At 36.4% G+C, this 22,446-nt stretch overlaps 1 protein-coding gene across 8 annotated transcripts in view; it reads right to left on the bottom strand.

Moving 5' to 3' along the window:
- The window catches only part of PHC3 (polyhomeotic homolog 3), a 91,223-nt gene that overhangs the window by 66,008 nt on the left and 2,769 nt on the right, over window positions 1-22,446 (bottom strand). For 7 of the 8 annotated variants that reach the window (XR_006207667.1, XR_001509721.2, XM_007077069.3 and 4 more), the window contains 5 exons: window positions 22,006-22,171; window positions 17,392-17,547; window positions 16,192-16,269; window positions 2,607-2,765; window positions 493-591 (listed from right to left, as the gene is read on the bottom strand). Coding sequence is in view for 6 of the 8 variants with exons in the window: in XM_007077069.3 (XP_007077131.1) it covers window positions 493-591; window positions 2,607-2,765; window positions 16,192-16,269; window positions 17,392-17,547; window positions 22,006-22,171 (658 nt within the window). In the remaining 2 variants the exon portion in view is untranslated. Of the gene's footprint in view, window positions 1-492; window positions 592-2,606; window positions 2,766-16,191; window positions 16,270-17,391; window positions 17,548-22,005; window positions 22,172-22,446 lie in introns of those variants that run through there. The other variant, XM_042956747.1, reaches the window with a different exon arrangement.

Here is a 22,446-nt window from a genome sequence, read left to right as displayed (position 1 = left end):
GCTCGTTTCTTTCATAGTACCAAACAAGATAATACTCTATTCAATTTTTCAAATTAAAAATATCCCCAATTCACTTTTAAACTTAAAATCTATCTTGACTTAGTTATTACACAACTGCTTACAAAACAATCTACACAAAAGAATACAACTCACATAATAAGAGCAATAAATCTGCCTTATAATAAAACAAACATATATAACAGCAAAACCTCACTGAGTGAAAGTTAACTTTCACTAAGGTCAAATAACCTAAATATTTGTGTTTAATGGCAATATAATTTGTTTTGTTTTGTTTTGATTGGTTTTGTTTTTAATATAATTTGTATAAAACCAAAAAACCTTCTTGAAGTTCTCATGGTATTTTATTAAATTCCAATCTGAAATGTACGACAGAGAGCACTGTAACCATCAGTAACTTAAACACAACGTATGCTTATCTTTAACCTGAAGATCCAGACCTCAAGTACCACATTATGAAGCAGACAAGCTCACCTGAGTAGCTGCAGACTGACAGGAAGATGACGATGACGACGAGACAACAGGAATGTCAGACTGTACAGCAGCCACAGTGGTAGCGGGTGTGAAAATCAGCTGTACAGACAGAAAAACCAAAAAAATACCCTAAGACAAAAAGAACGTGTCCCACACACAATGTATAGCAGGCAAGAGAGACTGAAATTTGTGACAGAAAGACAATGCAGTTTAGGATTGTCTCCTAAGCAAAAGGTTTTACGTGACAAAGAGAAGTTTCTAATAGAGAACTAAAAAAAATAAAAATTAAAAAAATAAAAAAACCATAAACAGTTTGAAACAGCTCATGATTCTGATGAGTAGAAAAATAAATCAGTGCTCAAAAAAGAAAATGTATTTTCGTAATATGAAATCCTCATACTAAATTTTGCCCCAAATAAGCTATTATGATGCTTAAACTTTTGCCAGCTTAAAACTATGGCAGGATTCCTAAAATGGAAGTTATTTACAGTGGACAACCATAGTCACTACTCTTGAATACAAATTTCAGTGAGAAACCTGAAAAGAAACACAAAAGTCTTTTCAGTGTTCTTCATCACAAAAGATAACTATGCTACAAACTACACTATAGTATTTCACTCAGCCACATGGGATCTATAGTACAAACCTAGGCTGCCCTTGATTTTAAAACTATTCGTAAAGAAATATTCATTCCAAATGTAAATGCCACAACATGTCAAAATACAACAATGAAACACCTGCAAAAAAGCTTCACATCAAATAAAGGAAGACATACTCGATTTATTTATCATCACCATCTCTTCAAATCTTATTTTTTAATATTGAAACAGAATGCCATTAGTTTAAAAAGGCAATACAATCCACTCAGAGATTATCCAATCCAATTTAATAAATTATGAGAGTTATTTCAAACAATGTGTAAATGCTCTATTTGAAAGTTGCATTACAAATTATTCAGTTTCCTATTTAAATTAAAATGACCAGTCAAGAGATCTTTTAAATTTCAGTTCTTTATATGCTAAGTTTAAATGAATTAACCAAGTATAACTTTCACAAGAAGGTAATTCCCAGAATAAACAGCTGAAAGCAGGAAACCTCAAGAGAAAATGTTCCATGTAGCTTGAACCATGTGAACCTGCAAGTTTTATAAAGAGGTCAAAGTGGTCATTTCAAATAGTTCAGTCTAATTTTAAAGCATATTATTAATTAAATAAGATCTCCTGGGGAAATAAAATCAGAAATATGGTAATGTCTACTGAATAATCTGTAAATAAAAGGTCGGTCATGTCATGGTTTCCTCTTAGAAATATGATGGAAAACTCTGTCATTTTAGTGGAAAACTGGTGATCCAGATATATATTCCATTCACTGAACAAAAAAGAATATAAATAAATATATATTAGGCCAAAGCTCTTGTCTAGCTACCTGTAAAGACACCAAATAAAGTAAATGTCAACAATTTCTACATTCCTTAAAGAAGCTTGATAGTCAAATTAGGAAATCAGCAGGTACTCAAATAAAGAATAGCCAAATTAACATTCCTGTATTAACAAAAGATCAAAGTAAACACAAGAACACAAATACCTCTCAGATTTTGAGATGGGAATGACCAAAGCTAAAAAGCATCTGGTAAACTACCAGGAACTCCAATCCAGATTTCAGAAGATTCCACAACATAAATTCTAACTTAACAGTTAACCACCAAGTTTTCATCAAATTTAGGATGTCAAAGATACACAATGGCTTTCATATCACTGCAACTCTCAATTATAATACTGTAAGATGCCATCAGTTATAAATGCATCTCAGTTTCAGAGATGTAAAAATGTGAAAAAGGTTTGAATTCAATAAAACTTTATATTAAAAAATAATCGCTCCATGTTACAGAATCTGTTAGCTTCCCAAAGTTGCTACTATTTGATACACCAAGAAGGCCTACCAATTAAAAGTAGAATTTTTCATGACATATATGTATAAGAGCTAAGCACACATATAAAAAATTTGTTAAACATTTCTTAAATATTAAAAATGCCTCTTATTGCATCAAATCAAGAAACATTTTGATCTCTCTCAAGTCCTTAAACACTGAAAAAATTTGGTAGCTCGTATCTTACCATTTGAGCTCGGAGATACATTTGAGCTTGGCTTGCCGTTAGGGTAGGGGAGGTACTCCCTAGTAACATAGTCTGTTGGGTAATACTGCCGCTGGTAGAACTGGAAGCCTGGGAACGGCTTATTAACTGTGCAGGTGTAGGAGAAGTGGAGAGGTTGATCTAAGGAAGAAAACATATTAGGTCATAGGCTTCCATTTTTTGTTTCCGTGCCAGTGAATCTCACCAAGCTGCAGTTAGGCAATCAATGGTATAAACTATGGCTAAGGAACCTAAAAGAGAGGGCTTTATCTTTGACAGAGCCTCCTTCACTTCTCTGGGCAATTATCTGCACATATGCAAACAACACTATGTACTGATTAGTAATCAGGATAATTTTTAAGGATATCCTCAAGGTGTTTTGATAAGATTCCAGCATCTTAAAATATCATTTCCACTACCTCCTAAAAATTAGGGTTAATGTTCCATTATTTTAATATTCCTTATAACACTTGAATCAACAGTTTATACTATTTTGTCAGATTCTGTCACATTTCGAGGGTTTTCTCAAGTGAACAAAAATTAAAACACAGATAATCCATTCACATATATATATATAAACATACGTGTAACACATAATTAGTATAACGTTCTCCCTCAAAAGCTCTCAAAGAATACAATTACTACTTGTCAAACGGAAAAATCCTGAATACTGATTACAAAATTAAATTATAAGCACTACCTTAAAGTTAAAACTGCTGTTAAAAAAAAGAAAACTAGTGCACAGTCTATCTCTAGGATACATAAAAAACTGATAAATGGTTATTATCTATAAAGGCAAACTGGGTGAGGCAGGTAGAGAACAAAGGGAAACACATATAGCCTTTATCTTTCCAATTTCACACCACATGCATATATTATCCTTTTTTCGTATTTTTTGTGTTTTATTTCTCTATTTTGATTTTTTAATGTTTATGTATTATCCATATTAAAAATAAATATTTTAACAAGAGTAATATAACCTGACCTCCAATACTTTAAAATTAAGAAATAAATTATAAAGCAGTTTATTAGACTTTTGATTCAAGCGACAAGGTAGACTAGACGAATACATCTATGTGCCCAAATACACTCACTGAAATGCCAAATCAACAAGAAAAACTAGAATACAATTGAACTCCTAAAGGGCAAGGATTGGGGGGTGGAATTCCCAGGTTCCAGAAAGGAAGTAACTCAAAGATGTAAGCTCTAGCTGACAGGAAGGCAGTCTCAGGGGATCCTGGTCTAGAGATAGAAGACCTGATTCTGAACCTATTTCAGGCAAGAGCTGGAGGTAAAACCCCTATTTTGAGCCGAGATCTTCAAAAGCGGTGCTCAGTACGTGCAAAGGGACTGGAAATGCTCCACCCATGTGCCCTGAGAAGCAGCAAGGGAGCTTGCCATCTGCCCTGCCTTCAATGGAAGGAGAGAGGCTCCGATGAGAATCATAACACCAGGCTTGCACCATGTGGGGGATACAAAATCAAATTTACACCACCTGCAGTTCCATAACCCATCCCAAAACATTAGCATTTAAACCAGTTCAGGACATCTGTTAAAATGAATAAGGTATCTATCTGTTAAACTAAAAGAGTGACTGGAGGAAGCTAAGTGAAGGATATATTGGAGGTTTTGCATAACTTCCTAGGAGTCTATAATTATTTAAAAATAAAACCGTTAAAAAAAAAAACAGTATAGTGGGTACACAAGAGTTGGTTAATGAATTCTCTAAACTTATCTGTTATCTTTTGATTTAAAAAAATATATGTACTGGCACACCTGTGTGGCTCAGTTGGTTAAGCATCTGACTCTTGATTTCGGCTGAGATCATCTCACAGTTTGTGATTTCAAGCCCCATGTAAGGCTCTGCATTGACAGCTCAGAGCCTGCTTGGGATTCTCTCCCCCTCTCTCTGCCCCTCTCCTGCTCTCTTTCTCAAAATAAATAAATAAACATTTAAAAAAATAAAAATACGGGCTCCGTGTTGACAGCTCAGAGCCTGCAGCCTGCTTCAGATTCTGTGTCTCCCCTTCTCTCTGCCCCTCCCCTGCTTGCACTCTTTCTCTGTCAAAAGAAAACAAACGTTGAATAAAATTTTTTTATAAAAAAAATACAAATAAAAAATAATATGTGTACTTAAATCTAGAATTCAGTGCATAAAGGCAATGAATATCATACACAGAATTATTCTGCAATATGGTTTTTACTCCTGGCACACCACTAAAATCCCATTAGCAATAATCACCAATGTCTTCCATCTAACAAATTCAGTGGATTCCTTCCAGACCATTCCCTCTCAATCTTCTTTACCAGCTCTTCTTTCTGGCCCACCCCCAGAGTGTTCATGTTTTGTTCTCAACACTTTTCTTCATGAATTCCTAGATTATCACATCTACACTACCACAGTCTCAAAAAAAAAAACTCAAATCTGATGACTCTCAATCCTTGATTATAAATTCATTCAGAGCTCCAGATCCAAATACCTACAGAATACATCTTTCTGGATATCTCTTATCAACTCAAATTCAGTGTGTTCATACACCAAACTCATTATAATTCCTTCTTAAACCAGCTTCACCTCAAATGGCCACAGGTATCCTCTAAAATCCCATAAGACAGATTATATGGAAGTCATCCTGAATCTTCCTTCTCCTTTACTAACATACAAAATCGGTCACACCTTACTGTTTATACATCTTTATTTTCTTCGTTTTCATTTTGATTTTTAATCACTTAGTTTGAGAGTTTGGGCCTATGGCACTTCCAGCTAGATTACTTTAGCAGCTGCAAACTGACCTCCATGCCTGAAATCTTGTTTCCTCTTACTTGCCATATAGTCTTTCCCTGATTTAATTAACTGACCATTTAAAAATCTGGGTAGCTTCAACCTCCCCTGACTACCTCTCTAGCATCAACTCCTTTCACTCCTCCATACACAACTTTCACATTAGCCATATGAAGCTACTTGCAATATCATAATATCCCAGGCCTCTGTGGCCCTAGTAACAATGCTCTGGACTGGTCTGAGCATCCCCTTAGCCCATGCCCCACCCCATCAGCACCTAGGTAGTGAACAACCCTCTTTCAAAAATCATCTGCTCTAATAAGCTTTTTTCAGGCATCCCTACATCCCACAGTAGAACTACTTCCCTTCCTTTTTGCTTGTTATCATCCATATACTTCTAGCATATACTTCTATCTCACTCTTATAAACAATAATTTCTATAAGGTGGGGGATCATGGACTATTTGCCTTAATATATCCAATATATACAAAAGTACCTTCATTCAATAAGTTTACTGAGTTAATGAATGCCATGTTATTTTAAGGCACACTTCATAATTTTAATTAATATATAAGCCCAACACAGAGTATCAGTAGATGTATATGAGAGAAAAAAAGCCATTTTGGTACAGTCCCTAACAAAGCAGAGTAAAAAGGCAGAGGCAGTGTGGTAATATTAGTTCAACTCTATTTTTGATGTGCTTTATAATAAATTATTAATAGCCCCCTCCCAAAGCTTTTTATTTTCCTATACCTCTACAAATGGACACTTTGAACAAAGCCTTGCTGCAAAGATTAAATCACTTAGCAGGGTAAAACTGGACTCAGGTTTTCTGACCCATGTGCTTTGGCGTTCAGAGTTGTCTTCTACACCCCGATCACTTGCTAATTTGGGTCATTCTGCAGTAATAGTGCCATGGCACTTTTTTTCGTCAGTGGAAGGAAGAAGGGGAGGGGCGGGGAGGAACTCTAGTAAGAATAGACCACACACTCTAAACAGAAACACAAAAAAAAGTCTTTATAAAAAATGATTTGCTGGTAGCTAAAATGCCTGAGAGTGCTCTGTAAGGAAGCAGAACACAAAGTACAAACAGAATGCTTTTCTTTTTCTTAAAAAAGAAAAAAAGGAAGTACGAAAACTAAATTGTAACTTCCTCACCACCTGCATTCCATCCTGTGCAGGCTGTAAGATTAAAAAACCAATATCATGTTTATTTTTAAGTTCCACATAGCAAGTGTCTCCTCACAAATGCCTAACCCATGAGGGCAAATGTATCTGTGCGAGAAGTCCATCTCCACAACTCATCTAACTAAAAAAACTTCCTTTCCTTCCCACAACTGATAAGCCTCTCCTCTACTCTCTGCTTTGGTCTGTTGACCTGAACCAGAGCCCTTAACTGTTTGGATTATATTCTCTGTTAATTCCATCCCAACATTCCTAATTTCTTATCACTTTAAAGCGTTGGCCAATCCTGTCACCTCATACCCAAAGACCCATACTCCATAAAGGACCCATACTCCTTGAGCCCTTATTACGGAAGCTCTCTTCCCAGTTGGAAGCACTAATTCCAAGAGTCACCAGAGAAAACCACGTATACCAAGAAAAGCCATTTGACTCCCAACCATCTTGGTATCTGCCCAAAAGGAGGTTACATAGGGTGTCCGGCCCAGAATTCTCCATAAAGCCAAAGCCCATTTGAGAACCACTCTTGTTATATGACTGATCAAAATCAATCAGGTATGTCTACAGAGACATAATAGTTCACAGACATTAAAAGGATAATATATATCTGTAATATTCAATGACAGGAAAATATCTTTAATGACCCACTGAAGAATGAAAAAACTGTAGAATAACATATAGAGTACATTCCTTGCATTCCCACTTACATAATTATGTGAAAATGTCTTCATGTATACATACATATCACATGTGAAAAACACGTTGAGAGAAAAATGAATGCATAGTATATACACACAATAATGCACTCATAAAACTGTATGTGATTAAATTTCATATATATATGGATACACACACACGCCCCTCTGGAAGAACAGTCACCAAAATTTAAAGGTGACTAATCCCCACTACGGGTAAAATTTGGGATAATGTGTATTTTCTTTTTTGTCTTTTCTATGTAGGTGTTACTTTAAAATAGGAAAGGAAATGTTATTTTCCTTTTTTTTTTTAACGTTTAGTACATTGTTTTGTTTTTACCACTTCAATGCAGTGTATACCTTTTCCTGGCTCATTATTCAGTGGGTATTAGTAGGTAATTCAAGTGTCTAAAAGAATAAAATATTAATATTTCAAATAATATCTACCCATTTAGATAATATCTACCTAATATTTCAAATAATATCTACTTAAAGGATTTCCTTTAAGAGACTGCACGCTTTTTTAATTTTTTTTAATGTTTATTTTTGACAGAGAGAGAGAGAGAGAGAGAGAGACAGAGCATGAGCGGGGGAGGGGCAGAGAGTGAGGGAGACACAGAATCTGAAGCAGGCTCCAGGCTCTGAGCAGTCAGCACAAAGTCCGACACAGGGCCTGAACTCACAGACCACGAAATCATGACCTGAGCCACAGTCGGACGCTCAACTGACTGAGCCACCCACTTTTAATAATACTATGAAATAAAATGTGTATTCTATTTATTATAGAAAACCATTATTTCTACTATCTGAGATTCAAGCTATAAACATAACAGCAAAACAAACAAGAAACCTCATAATCTCCCATTTGCTTTCAGATTTTGACATCTTAGAAAAACGGCAATGCTGAAACAATTAAAATATGGTAAGTAACTTAAAATGTCCAGCAATGGAGATGGTTATATAAGATAAAGCGCATCCATACTATGCAACACTATGCAATAGCTTAAGTAAGACTGAATTCTGTGTGCTAACACAGAAAGATCTCAAGACACCATGGAGTGTAAAACACAGAATGCAGAACACTGCTCCCAGTGCATAAAAATATGTGTTAACATATACACACCCATTTCTTTTTTTTTTTTAATGTTTTATTTATTTTTGAAAGAGTACAAGCAGGGGAAGAGCAGCGAGAGGGGCACAGAGGATCTGAAGCAGGCTCTGCGCTGACAACAGCCAGCCCGATGTGGGGCTTGAACTCACGAATGAGATCATGACCTGATCCAAAGTCAGACACTCAACCGACTCAGCCACCCAGGTGCTACTACACACATTTCTTTATGCTCTATATGTCCATAATGCATAGGTAAAGATGTGATGGAGGGATATCCAGCACACTGAGGAGTCAGAAGGACTGAAGAGGACTGAAAGAAGGCAGAAGGGGACAGAGGGCTGAAGGGGACTTAACACTTTTTTTTACTTTTGCTGTACTTTTGGAATATTTTACAAGAATGTGGTAAAGCTGCTCATGACCATACAAATATTCAGGCTACAATTTTATTTTAAGGTGGTTATTAAGTTTTGGAATAGGTCCAAAACATAAACTCAATCACTTGAGATTTCATTTTTAAAAATCCATGACTAGGGGCACCTGGGTGGCTCAGTCAGTTGAGCATCTAACTTAGGCTCAGGTCACGATCTCACGGTTCATGGTCAAGTTTGAGCCCCGTGTCGGGGTCTGTGCTGAACTCTTGCTTAGAGCCTGGAGCCTGCTACAGGGTCTGTGTCTCTTTTTCTCTCTGCCCCCACCCCCACCGCCACTCGCGTCTCACTCTGTCCCTCAAAAATAAATAAATGTAAAATAAAAAAATTTTTTTAATTAAAAAAAAATCCTTGATTAAAGTAACTCCTAAAATAGGGGCACCTGGTGACTCAGTTAAGCATCCCACTTCCACTCAGGTCATGGCGGCACAGTTCATGGGTTCAAGCCCCGCACCGGGCTCTCCACTGTCAATGTGGAGCCCGCTTCATACCCTCTGTCTCCCTCTCTCTCCACTCCTGCCCCACTCACATGTGAATGTGCTCTTTCTCTCCCAAAAATAAATAAACATTTCAAAAAATAAAATAAATAAAGTACCTCTTAAAATAGGTAAGAGGATGAGGACACTAGCAATAGAACACCGAGAATGACTGGTTATAAACAAATAATTTTCTCTCAGAAAAACTTACAATGGATTCATTTGATACATGATTAATCTGATTTAGACATTTTTAGGGGAAAGTAAACATTTTTAAGATTGATCTAAAAACAATCTCACTGACCCAAAAAGTATACTCTTAGGAAATTTCTTAAAAGAAAATAACTAGATATGTCAACAAGATATATAACAGAATATTCAATGCAGGTTTACTTATAATAGCAAAATTTCCAATACAGTCGCATGGGGGTTAGGGCATCAACAAACAAATTTTGGGTAGATGCATAAGACGTCACTTATCACCAGACCTCAACATGAACTCCAAACTCACAGATCCAATGTCTATTCAACATCTACAAGTGGGTATCTAATATCCACCACAAACTCAGAATGTCCAAAACCAAACTCCTGATTTTCTTCTCCAACACCTGCTTTGGCAGGTCCTTCCAGAGTTTCAGGCCAAAATGCTACAGTTACCCTTGAGTCTTCACATTTCCTCACATCTTTTATTCAGTCCATCAGCACATCCTATTAGCTCTACTTTTAAAACATATCCAAATCTCTATAATAAAATATTGGTGAAAAAAAAAATCTAGAATCTGGCCAACCACATTTCACCACATTTACTATCACCATCACAGTCTAAGCCACTAATCTCTCAGATAACCATTAAAAACCATTTAACTGGTCTCCCTGCTTCTATCTTTGCCCCTTAGAACCTAACACTGCCACTAAGTTAAAACCTGTCTGAGATCATGTGGCTTCCCTACCGAAATAGCTCTTCTCTCCAATAGCTTCGCAATTAAATGTGAGTAAAAGTTTTATCATCTCTTCCCAACTGGATTACAATTACCTCTCAAATGTCATCTCTACACCACACTCCCACTCTCTCATTCCACTCCAGCCACACTACCCTCCTCTCTGTTCCTCGAGCATGTTTGCCTCCTTCACTCTCCTTCAAATACCATTTTTATTAGCAATGCTTTCCCTGACCACCCTGGTTAAAAAAGCAAATTCCCTCTCCCCATTCCCCTTTCTTGCATTATTCTTCTTTATAGCACTTACCATCTGACATATTACATACCAGCTTACCACCTGTCTATCCCTAGCTCCACAAGGACAGAGAATTTGTCTGTTGTGTTGCTGTGCTCCCAGCACCTAAAGGGTCTGGCACATATTGAATGCTAATAAATATGTGTCGTATAAGTGAAATGTATGAATGAAAAAGAATCATAGAACTGGGCTTCAAAATCTCATCTTGTTTAGCACCATAAGTAGAAAGCTATCACAAACAAGGTTTTCCCTTTTTGACTAAATAGTACAGTGAATGAAAATCAAAACACCCAAGATTAATGTAGATCCCAGGACCAAAAGACAACAAAGAAAAAGAGAATGAGATACAAACAGCTATTGAGTCATTTAGAGACTTATGATTGCAATTTTCAGCTACATAATCCTTTCCAGCTGAAAATGCCCATAAAGGAGAAAGTATATAGAGAATGATGGCACTTCACTTACATTAAAACAGACAAATAAAATTAACTACATAAGTCTATCTGTTTACATTCATGTATAAAAACACACAGTAATAGGAAAGCCTGACACAAAATTTTTTCAGGGCCAAAGGGACTACTGAATCAGGATGTCCCTTCTACTTTATACAATTGTAGTGTATGTCCCTTAAACAACACGAGTACATTTGTGTTTTATTTAGGCAATATAAAAATTAAAATAAAGCTCTTCAATCTACTTCCTCAGAGATAACAAATGACTAACAATTTGTTGTGTATCACAGATTTTCTTCCTGAATAGTCAGGCAGATATATAGATTTTTTTTTTAAGTAAGTTAAATGACAGGAATTCTGTTTCCAGGAAGATAGAGATACTTTTCAGTATCCCTCCCACTAAATAAAACTAAAAACCTTTGATGTTACATATAAAATAAGCATAAGAAGATCCCGAGAGGTGGAGAGAAGCAGACTGGCTAAGGACCTCAGAACCCACTGAAACATGTTGTTGTGAGGTCCCTGGGTTTTCTTTTTGTCTTATAGAACCCAAAATTTTAAGCTGAAGTAGTCAGTAACCCAGAAATACAAATGGGTACAAACAAAAAAAGCCCCAAAAGCAGCCTGTTCTTTCCAGCCGAAAGACCAAGAAAGAGGCTACCTACAACATGGAAAACTTTTAGACAACTGCTCTACTCTAGCCAAACACCACAGAAAACACTGTGGCCCACCCACACCAGCAAAAACTTCCACCTACACCAGGATGTAATGAGGTACCCCAATTCTCCTAATCCTTCCAATGGATATGCTTCAGAGAAAACAAGGTAGAGAGGCAGGACTTTCATCCCAGCCAGGCAGTAACAGACTTACCACCACCAACCCACCCTGTCCCTGCAGTATCAGTGGAGCAGTAACAGGTACTCTTACTCCCCTCGCTCCCTCCAGCCAGGACTCTCACCACCACTCAGCAATTATGAGTGTCAATAGAGATCAAATGGGTAACCTGGATTTTCTACCCTCAGACGATAGTAAGGAGGTGGCACACATTCCCTTTCAGAAGCTAGCCAAAACACAAAGTTTAAATATGATACACTCATAATACTCAAAATATTGAGGTTTCAATCAAAAATCACTCATCAAACTAAGAACCAGAAAGACCTAAGCTGAATACAAAAGACAATAAGTAGATGCCAACATCAAGATGAAAGATAAAATTATCTGGCAGATTTTAAAGCAGTCATCATAAAAAAGCTTTGAACAAGCAATGTGAGCCCACTTGAATGGAAAAACTCTCAGCAAATAGAAGATACAAATAAGAATCACATGGAAATTTTAGAACTGAAAAACAGAATAACCTAAATATAAGTTAATGAGATCATACTATAATTTTTTGCTTTTTTCACTTAATGCCTAATGAAAATGTAAGTCTCTGTATACACACATATTTTTTAGCTATAGTATTCCACTGTACGAATTAACTATAATTTGTTTAATCTTTAATTAATGGGCACTTATTTATATTGTTTATAATTTTTCACGATTATAAACCATGCATAGTTGTATAATTATGTCATTTCTGCATGATTATCTATGCCATAATTATCTGTCATTTTTAGTAAATGACGTCACTAACAGTAAGTGAAAGGGAACGCATAGTTGAAATTTTCATACACATTGACAAATAATCTTTCAGAAAGGTTGTACCAAATACATTCCCACTTATAGTGTATGAGTATACCTACTTTCTCACATCCTTGCCAATAATGGGTATTGACTCAATGTTGTTCCTTGTTTTCTGATTTAAGAGATGTCCTTGTTTTTACATACACTTCTTTGTTACTAATACAGTAAATACATTTTCATATATTGAGAAGCCAGAAATTTTTCTTTGAAAATTACCAATACAGGTCTTTTGTGAATTCTCATTGTTTACCTTACAATTATAAATGAATCCTTGTTATTTCACAAATATCAGCTGGTTAATCTACAAGGTACTAATATATTTTTAATCATTCTGTTGGTTTTTAACTTTGTTGCTTTTTTTTTGCAGCAGAGTTTTTAATTGGTTTGGATTTCATTTTGGCAAATCAAATTTAACTAAATCTAAGTCCAATTCAGTTAAAGTACAAAGGCATCAACTTGAACACTCAGTCCCAACTACTTTTAAAACCAAACAATCATAAAATCACCACTCTCACTACTGATCAAAGTCTAGAATTAGTCTGTTTTAATGAGGTTTGGAAAGAAGAGGATGCTGGCACCCACTGATTACCTATATATTCAATTAACAACAGCCTTCTCCACAGTTTCAACCCTAAATCACAATGACTGGATTTTGACTCCGTTGTTTAATAATATTCTATTTCTCCATTGGGATCCCACTCCTACTCTAAATCCAAGTCTATGGATCTGGCTGATGACTTGACAACCTACCTTCTAGCCCTTTCTCCTACTGGAGGCTGGACCCTTCCCGGTGGGATTTCACTGTTGATCTGGAATCCTACCTTGAAATAACCAAAAACTGTGAAAAGTTTCTAGACTGCCACCTGACATGGCTCATTAGTATCACTACCTAGAGATTTCTGCTACCACACTCTTTCCCTCTTTTGGAGACTGACCCATACTTACTAAGCTACCTTGGGTATCATAATTTGGATAGCTAGTCAACTCACTTGAGCTACTGCTCAACTGGGATATAAAATAAAACAAATGCAGTGTATTTTTTTTTTATTTTCCTGGACATCTGCTCTCCATGCTTACCTCTTTCCCCCCACCAACCAATCACAGGTTCTGGCATGTTTTATCATACATACAAGCCTGCCTGGTTTATGACAAGCAGCACTAATAATGTCATAAAAAAATAAATACAATCACTGGAATCAGAATTTCTGTGAAAGTCACATACATAAATTCATGAGAGAAAAATAGTTTAAAAGGATACCTTTTAATAACTTGAAAATCTCTTTGATATTTATGATATTCCAGTATTTCAAAGAATAAAAAAATTTGCCCATAATTTTTTTTAACCAGCTCACAAATGTTTACAGTGCTTGCCTTAACTACCAATGTATTAATTAAAGACACATCGGCATCAATAACCATAATTATAGTATTAAGGCTTAGGGCTAGATTACATTGCTTAAATTTTTCTTTTTCAGTCTGTTTACAAGTCATAAGTAACATCTTTTTTTTTTTTTTTAAGTTTATTTATTTATTTTGAGACAAAGAGGGGAGGGGCCAGAGAGAGAGAGAGAGAGAGAGAGAGAGAGAGAGAGAGAGAGAGAATCCCAAGTAGGTATGCACTGCCAGCACAGAGCCTGATGCAGGGCTTGATCTCACGAAGTGAGATTTAACTAATTTTATTCATGTTCCAGGATACTTCCATGCCAAAAATAGGATTTTTAAATTAAAAATGTCAGTAGCCATAAAAATAATCATATGCTCCTATATATGTACTTAGTCAGCAAAGACCATACCCCTAGCTAAAGAAATACAGTACAAGTTATCTGCAATTCCTTAGCAATCTACAACTAAACTCTACTGCAGTCGATTTTACAAAGTATCAGAGTATTATCATCTGGGATCAGGAAAAATTAGTTAGAAAGGATATTATTAGGTTAACTCAATGGTTCTCAACCAGGGGCAGTTTTGCCTTCCAGGAAACATCTGCCAGTGCCTAGAGACATTTTTGGTTGTCACACTGTGGCAATGAGGAGGGCCTACTAGTATCTAGTGGGTAGAAGCTAGGGATGCTGCTAAGGACCCAAACAGTGCACAGGATAGCCCCCCTACACACACAGCAAAAAGTTATCTGGTCCATAACGTCTACAGTGGAGGAGACAGAGCAATCTGGAACTAACGAAATGTGAATATGGACTACACTGTTAAATTTCCTGCATCTGACCATTCTCATGTGGTTTTGTAAAAGAACAACTTTGTTCATAGGAAATACATATTGAAGTATTTAAGAATAAAGGAACATGTCTCAACTAACCTGCAAATGGTTCAGAAAAAGATGTCTGTCTACACGTATATATGTAGAGAGAAAGAATGAATGATAAAGCAATGAACCAAATGCTAACAATGGTGAATCTGAGTAAAAAGTATATAGAAATTTTCAATATTCTTACAATGTGAAATTCTATCAAGATAAAAAAATATTACATGCCTATAAATTTCTTTTAACTGGGAAACTGCACAATTTCTATATATGTGCAATATAGCAAATCAGATTTACTCCTTTCTCAAAATAAATTACGTTATCTTAGGGTGCTGGGTGGCTCAGTCATTTAAGCGTCCAACTCTTGATTTTGGCTCAGGTCATGATCTCACAGTTCATGAGATTGAGTCCCGCATCAGGTTCTGTGCTGACAGTGCATGCCTGCTTGGGATTCTCTCTCTTCCACTCTCTCTGCCCTCTCCCCTGCTTGCGCTCTCTCTCTCTCTCTCTCTCAAAATAAAAATAAACTTCAAAAAAAAATTTTGTTTAAAGTTACGTTATCTTGAATGGATACTTGTAAATTGGCCAAGATAAGTCAAGTAAGCATAAGCTGAAAAGTATTAATTTCTAAAATGTGACGTGTCCAAAAAAAGCTAGAAACATTTAGATGTCTACCAAGGGTTGACATTCTTTAGTATATTGCAGGGAATACATGGCCTAATACTCCTGCATTGTACATTTCAGGCTTTCAATACATACTGAAAACTGCCATAATTCTGAATCACATAAAATCTGAGAAAAATCAGCAGGAAAACATATATAAGAAATAATACAAAAACATTTTTTTTTAAGACTCAGATTTTCACAGCGCCTGGGTGGCTCAGTCAATTAAGTGTCCTACTTCAGCTCTGGTCATGATCTTGCAGTTTGTGAGTTCGACCCCTGTGTCAGGCTCTGTGCTGACAGCTAGGAGCCTGGGGCTTGCTTTGGATTCTGTGTGTCCCTCTCTCTCTCTCTGCTCCTCCCCTGCTCATTCTCTCTCAAAAATAAATAAACATTAAAAAAAAATTTATTAAAAAAAAAAACTCAGGTTTTCAGAAGCTTAACATTAGCTCTGAATTCTTGAAACTTATCATTTCTATTTCTACGCACTTATCACTTAAGTATCAATCAACAAATATACAACAGCAACTTTGTAAATATTAAGTTCACTTTTGGAAAGCAGTAATTAACATTTTTAAATCCAGGAAAAAATTTAGGGCACTTACAGATGTCTGGGACATACTTGACTGTTGTGTGACACTTCCTGTGGGGGATGTAGATGGTCTTCCACTGGACAAACTTGCCTAAAATAATAAGATCTTTATAATATGTCTATAAAAATCTGAAGTTAAAAACTTTCTGGCACCAAGATACCAAAAAATCACAATAAAAGTTAAAACATCTAGGTATGAACCAATGCAAAATTCAATTCACAGTCAACACAGATTAAGCTTTGGCCCAACAGCTTAAGAAAAAAAGGAAAAAGCTGAATAATGAAAACGAAGGACCCAAAGGCTAATCTTATTTTAAGAGCTGCACTCATTGTCAGTTTCACTCTACAAGTCTCTGTCTTCTTTCAAATGGAATCACCACTCCAACGTTATGAAAAAGAAAATGGAGCCACATCAAGTGCCAGTGGGTTTCAGTTTCCTAACTTGTATCATGAATATGAAGTTATTTAAAATCATACTACGAAGAAGATGCAAGAGCTGTGTTCCTAACAGAAATAAACCTTTTTCAGGTTCAATCAACTGAGATCCTCCTCTCATAAGAATATTTAAGATTAAATCTTCACATACAATCTTATTTAAATAAACAGAATAAGAATGAAAATCTTTTTTAAAGCAAGCATTTAATTATAAAAATATCCCGTTATCACTAGGAAGTTATGACTAGATACAAGAAAGGTGCATGTATATATATTTTTATACAGAAAATTTCTGGAGGAATATATACTGAACAGCAGCCACCTGTGAAGAATGAAAAACAGCAGTGGGTCTAGAAAATGAACACCTCCACTTTACCTCTTATAAACAATTTTATACTGCTTGATTTTTTTAAATGAATGTAAATTACTTATATTAAATTTTTTTTCACTGAAATGTAAATACAATTCCTGTAACCCTAAGTATTCACTGTTGTACCCAGAATTTTATCACCCACAAAACCATGACACTAGCATAGTATTTCTGCAATGTAGATAAAAAGAAGTGGGACGGAGCTAGCAACCGAGTAACATATAAAACATATCCGTACACTTTTTATTAACTTCTATCTGGCAGCCTATTAATTTAAGACAAACTAATCACAGGACATCTGAGAATTCCGAAATAATACCCAATATATCTATTTTCAGTAATTATCTGCAAAAAATGTGAACTTTTGCCAACTTTACCTCATAAAGTCTGAATTCAGTTAAGTCTCACCTGAACTGCAGCAAGGCTCTGAAGCTGGGAGCTGCTTAAGTGCTGCTGCTGGAGGGCTGCGGTGTGTAGCATCAAGTGCTGCTGCTGAGCAGCGTACATCTGCTGAAGGTACTGAGCAGCAGAGCTGGGGGGGCGATGCAATGCCTGCTGAATCACCTGTGACGAGTCAATTGAACCAATGTCAAATCATGATCTTAATGGTAAGCTGAACCATGAAGTATAAAACAAGCGGTGGTTTAAAATTTCACTATGTTAATATTGAGGGTAATGTTTATTAACATAGTTCTCTCCCAGTTACGTATGACTAAGATGCGCTAATCTGTACAAATCAAAGCCACCCAAAAGAAGCAATTCACAAAAGAAAAAAGAGCCAAATAAGCACCTGAAAAAATCTTCACTCTCATTAGTAGTCAAAATTTACAAGTTAAAACAAGATACTATTTTCCAACTTTCAGATGAATAACTGACTTATTTTAGTGTATGCGCTGCCAAAGCAAGAACTGAATAACTGACTTAAAAGAATATTACCACTAAATGGGGAAACAGATAACTCTCACAGTGTCAGTAAGAATGTAAACTGGCGGGGCGCCTGGGTGGCGCAGTCGGTTAAGCGTCCGACTTCAGCCAGGTCACGATCTCGCGGTCCGTGAGTTAGAGCCCCGCGTCAGGCTCTGGGCTGATGGCTCGGAGCCTGGAGCCTGTTTCCGATTCTGTGTCTCCCTCTCTCTCTGCCCCTCCCCCGTTCATGCTCTGTCTCTCTCTGTCCCAAAAATAAATAAAAAACGTTGGGAAAAAAAATTTAAAAAAAAAAAAAAAAAAGAATGTAAACTGGCGTACTGTTTTAGAGAAAACTGGGTAGCGTTCCGGGCTTGGGTATAGAGAGGAATATGCATTTACAGCCATTACAAATAATAACATAGATCAATGCTGCTCAATATAGCAGCCACTAGCCACATGTGTCTCCTGAGCACTTACGAATGCAGCTAATGCAACTAAGAAAATGAGTTTTTAATTTTACTAAATTTTAATATAAATAGCCACAAGCACCTAGGAACACAATACACCTGTATTGTACAGCACAGACATATCTACTTTTAGCAACAAAAAAAAAAATTCCCAAATATATCATTTGGTGAAAAAAGCAGATTACTAAATAGTGTATAGAGTAAGATACCATTTTATATTAAAATATTTGAAAGACTATTCAGGAAAACATTAAAAGACTACCAATAGACAGCTAGATTCGAGGAGATTTTTACCTTCTCATTTGTACTTTCCGTAAATATCTGGAAAAAATCTACAAGCAGGTATTATATAAATAATCATGTAAAACTATAAAGCTACTTCCTGTTTTAAATTATTAGTTTTTTTAATGTTTTTAAATGTCAGATTCCTTTCAACATAAAAAAAACTATTCTAACTTAAAAAAATTCCTGAAAAACTGTTAATTACTGTGAATATTAGTAAAATATAAAATCTGAGCCTGAAACTTCACAAATAGATACATGTAGAAAAGTATTCTAAAAAAAGAGAAAAAAATCCTTGATCTGTCCAAACTCCTAAGTCAGACTAGACCTCTCCTCTGCAACCACATTCCAAAGTCACACCATGCCCCACAGTGATCTGAAACAGCACAAAACCCTACTCTCAGATCAAACTACAGTGTTCAGAACTAACAGAGTAATTGAGCCATAATCCTACAGCTTGAGGTCTGAGTCAGGACACCATGAACCACAGAGCAATGAATCTCTTTATCCAAATTCCAAGAAACATATTTCCTTGTTTACTTTCATGTATTCATATCTCATCTCTCCAACTACAGATTGGCTGTATCTGCTACAGACTCCTGTCACAATATCAATGTACGCTTTTGACCTCTCAGGAGACGACAGACCAGCATTAAGCAATTTAGAATTACAGCAGTACACCTTTTGGGTCAGGTAAATCTATATATGTTCTTCGAATTCCATAACAAAACTAAAGTCAAGCTAAAATAAAAGATAAATATAATCTATTTGACACATTTTTGTCAGTGTAGCCATTTCTTCTATTGTCAACACAGTCTTTCATTATCGTTCAATGACATACTGATGGAAGAGAGACTCCTAAAAGGCAAGTTAAAGGTACAACACATTGTTCTTATTTTAATCTTTAAAGAAACAAAAAGGGTAAAGAGAACTCATGGGACTGGAAAAGAATGCTGGACAGTATTAAAGAACTACTTAGGTAATTCAATGAATATTGATTTGACTGTACTTTAGAGGAAGCAATTCAATCACCTCATAAGAACTAGTATAAGTGCTATTTGTGAGAGATACCTATACCTATCCTTCTCCAGTAACATCTTATTTTTTACTAACACATTCAGCTTAGATAAAAACTAGAGATCAAAATGTCATATTAAAATACCACATCAACTACATGCTCAAACATCTAGATACTCTCTCCTAGATCCCTTGCCGCAAAGAAGGTAAAAAACAATAAAAACACATTCCTCATTCCAGTTTGAACTTTTGCTGGACTGACTCAATCTTCAACAACTCTGATTCTACCCCATGGTAACTTCAGAATTCTAAACAACACAACAGTTAAAAGCCATTATGCTGGGATATCCAATCTAGAAAAATGGAGTGGAGAGAGGACTATATCGCAACCAGGTTAAGTTATTTTCAGAGTAGAATGAAACATAAAAACTCAAGGAGTGATTAAAGGCACAACTCTAAAACCAGACAATCTACTAGCTATGTGAATTTAGGAAAAGTTAATCTATTTAAAACATCCGTTTTCCCATCCGTAAAATGGGAGATAACAGCATCCACTTTACAGAGGTGTGGTGAGGATTAAAAGAGATAATCCAGGAATGCCTGAGTGGCTCAGTAGGTTAACATCCTTTGACTCTTGACTTTGGATAAGGTCATGATCTCATAGTTTATGAGTTCAAGCCCTGCTTCCAGGCTTTGCACTGGCAGTTCAGAGCCTGCTTGGGATTCTTTCTCTCTCTCCCTGTCTCTGCCCCCTCCCCTGCTCGTGCATGCACTCTCTCTCTCTCAAAATAAATAAATAAACTTTAAAAATAAAAAAATAAAAAAAAAGAGGGATCCCTAGGTGGCTCAGTCAGTTGAGTGTCCGACTCTTGATTTTTAGCTCAGGTCATGATCTCATGGGTTTGAGCCCCACACCAGACTCTGCACTGTCAGCAGGGACCCTGCTTAGAGTTCTCCGTCTTTTCTCTCTCTCTGCCCCTCCCCTGCTAATGCTCTCTCTCAAAAATACATAAACTTTAAAAAAAAGATAATCCACGTAAAGCATTCATCAAATGCTTGCCACATAGCAATTATTCAATAAATATTAGCTACTGTTATTGATTGGGAATATATAATGTGCCCCACACCGTTTTAATGCTTCCTTTAATGATCAAAGTAACTGAGGAACTAGGTGGTCTCATCCTCATTTTACAATTTCCTGATGCTCAAAGAGATCATGCCTCTCAGCCAAGACACATAGCTACTAAGGATTAAGAAAATGGAATTCAAACAAAGAGCATATCAGACTACAATGCCCATGCCCTTTTTATGAAATACCATATTGCCTCAACCTCATTATAAAAGTTAACCAAGTAAACTTAATTTTGCAACCAAGTGAAGAGACTAAAACTTTTCCTAAATATTCCCTTCCCCCCTCTGCCCCTAAGAACTTTAAATGATTCTTCTGCTTAGGTTCTTAAGCCACTTGAGTTTAAAATGAACCTCTAGGGGCACCTAAGTGGCTCAGTTGGTTGGGCGTCTGACTTTGGCTCAGGTCATGATCTCGTGGCTCGTGGGTTCGAGCCCTGCATCAGGCTCTATACTGACAGCTCGGATCCTGGAGCCTGCTTCGGATTCTGTGTCTCCTTCTCTCTCTGCCCCTCCCCCACTTGCACTCTGTCTCTCAAAAATAAACATTAAAAAAAAATCTTCAAAAAAATAAATAAATAAATAAAATGAAATAAAATAGGGGCACCTGGGTGGCTCAGTCGGTTGAGCGTCCGACTTCGGCTCAGGTCATGATCTCACAATTCGTGAGTTCGAGCCCCACGTCGGGCTCTGTGCTGACAGCTCAGAGCCTGGAGCCTGCTTCAGATTCTGTGTCTCCCTCTCTCTCTGCTCTTCCCCTGCTCACATGCTGTCTCTCTCTCAAAAATAAAGATTAAAAAATATTAAAAGGAAAAAAAAAGAAATAAAATAAACCTCTTAACACATCCACAGACCTGAACAGATCTTCCTAAGTCTATATTTTGGTTTCAAATATAAAAGAACCTAGAAAAGCCTAGATCCATTCTGTATATTTTGGCTGTAGGCTGAGTGTCTCCACATTGTAGCAGCCACCTAGAGACCTTCCAATTATAATTTTCATGACATATGGTTTTATAAGCCACATGCTGACAAATGTAAGCCCTTTCAATAGAAGGATTATTGAATAACTTTTGATTGTTTCAGATATTAACTATTCTAACTGCACTCATTTAGAAAATATCATGTGACTCATTTGAGGACGTAAAACAACAGGTTCACCCGGCTTAAGAGAAAAATAACGGCATCCTAAGTCTTAGCCCACCCGTCATTATAACTGAAATACCTGTACAGCGTGTCGGTCTGAGCCACTGTAGACAGAGATCTGTGGCTGCTGCATTCGAGAGGAGGAAGTGGTGATAGTTGTGGTGGTGGTACTACTGGCTGTTGTCGACACAGAAGATGTGCCAGGGTTTGCTTCACTATCCATAGCTGTACTGTGGTCCTTGAATCTGTCAGGTAACACAAAGGGTTTGTGTCGGCAAAAGCACTGTGTTACAGGCTTTAAAGAGTATTTAATTATTTCAAAGAAATAATCAGCAACAATCTAAATTTTTAAGACAACCCTCATAATAGCAGAGATAGCATACAGTCACCATAAACACTTAGAAAGGAAAAGTACTTCACAAATATATAGCACATTTGATAGTTAATACCTTCTAAATTTGAGTTCAAATAATTCAGGATATGCAACTTAAATAAATCCTGGCCTAAAGTTTATCTTTTC

This window comes from Panthera tigris, chromosome C2 (assembly GCF_018350195.1).
Source record: "Panthera tigris isolate Pti1 chromosome C2, P.tigris_Pti1_mat1.1, whole genome shotgun sequence".
Classification (NCBI taxonomy): domain Eukaryota; kingdom Metazoa; phylum Chordata; class Mammalia; order Carnivora; family Felidae; genus Panthera; species Panthera tigris.
This window is presented reverse-complemented; position numbering and strand designations above follow the sequence as displayed.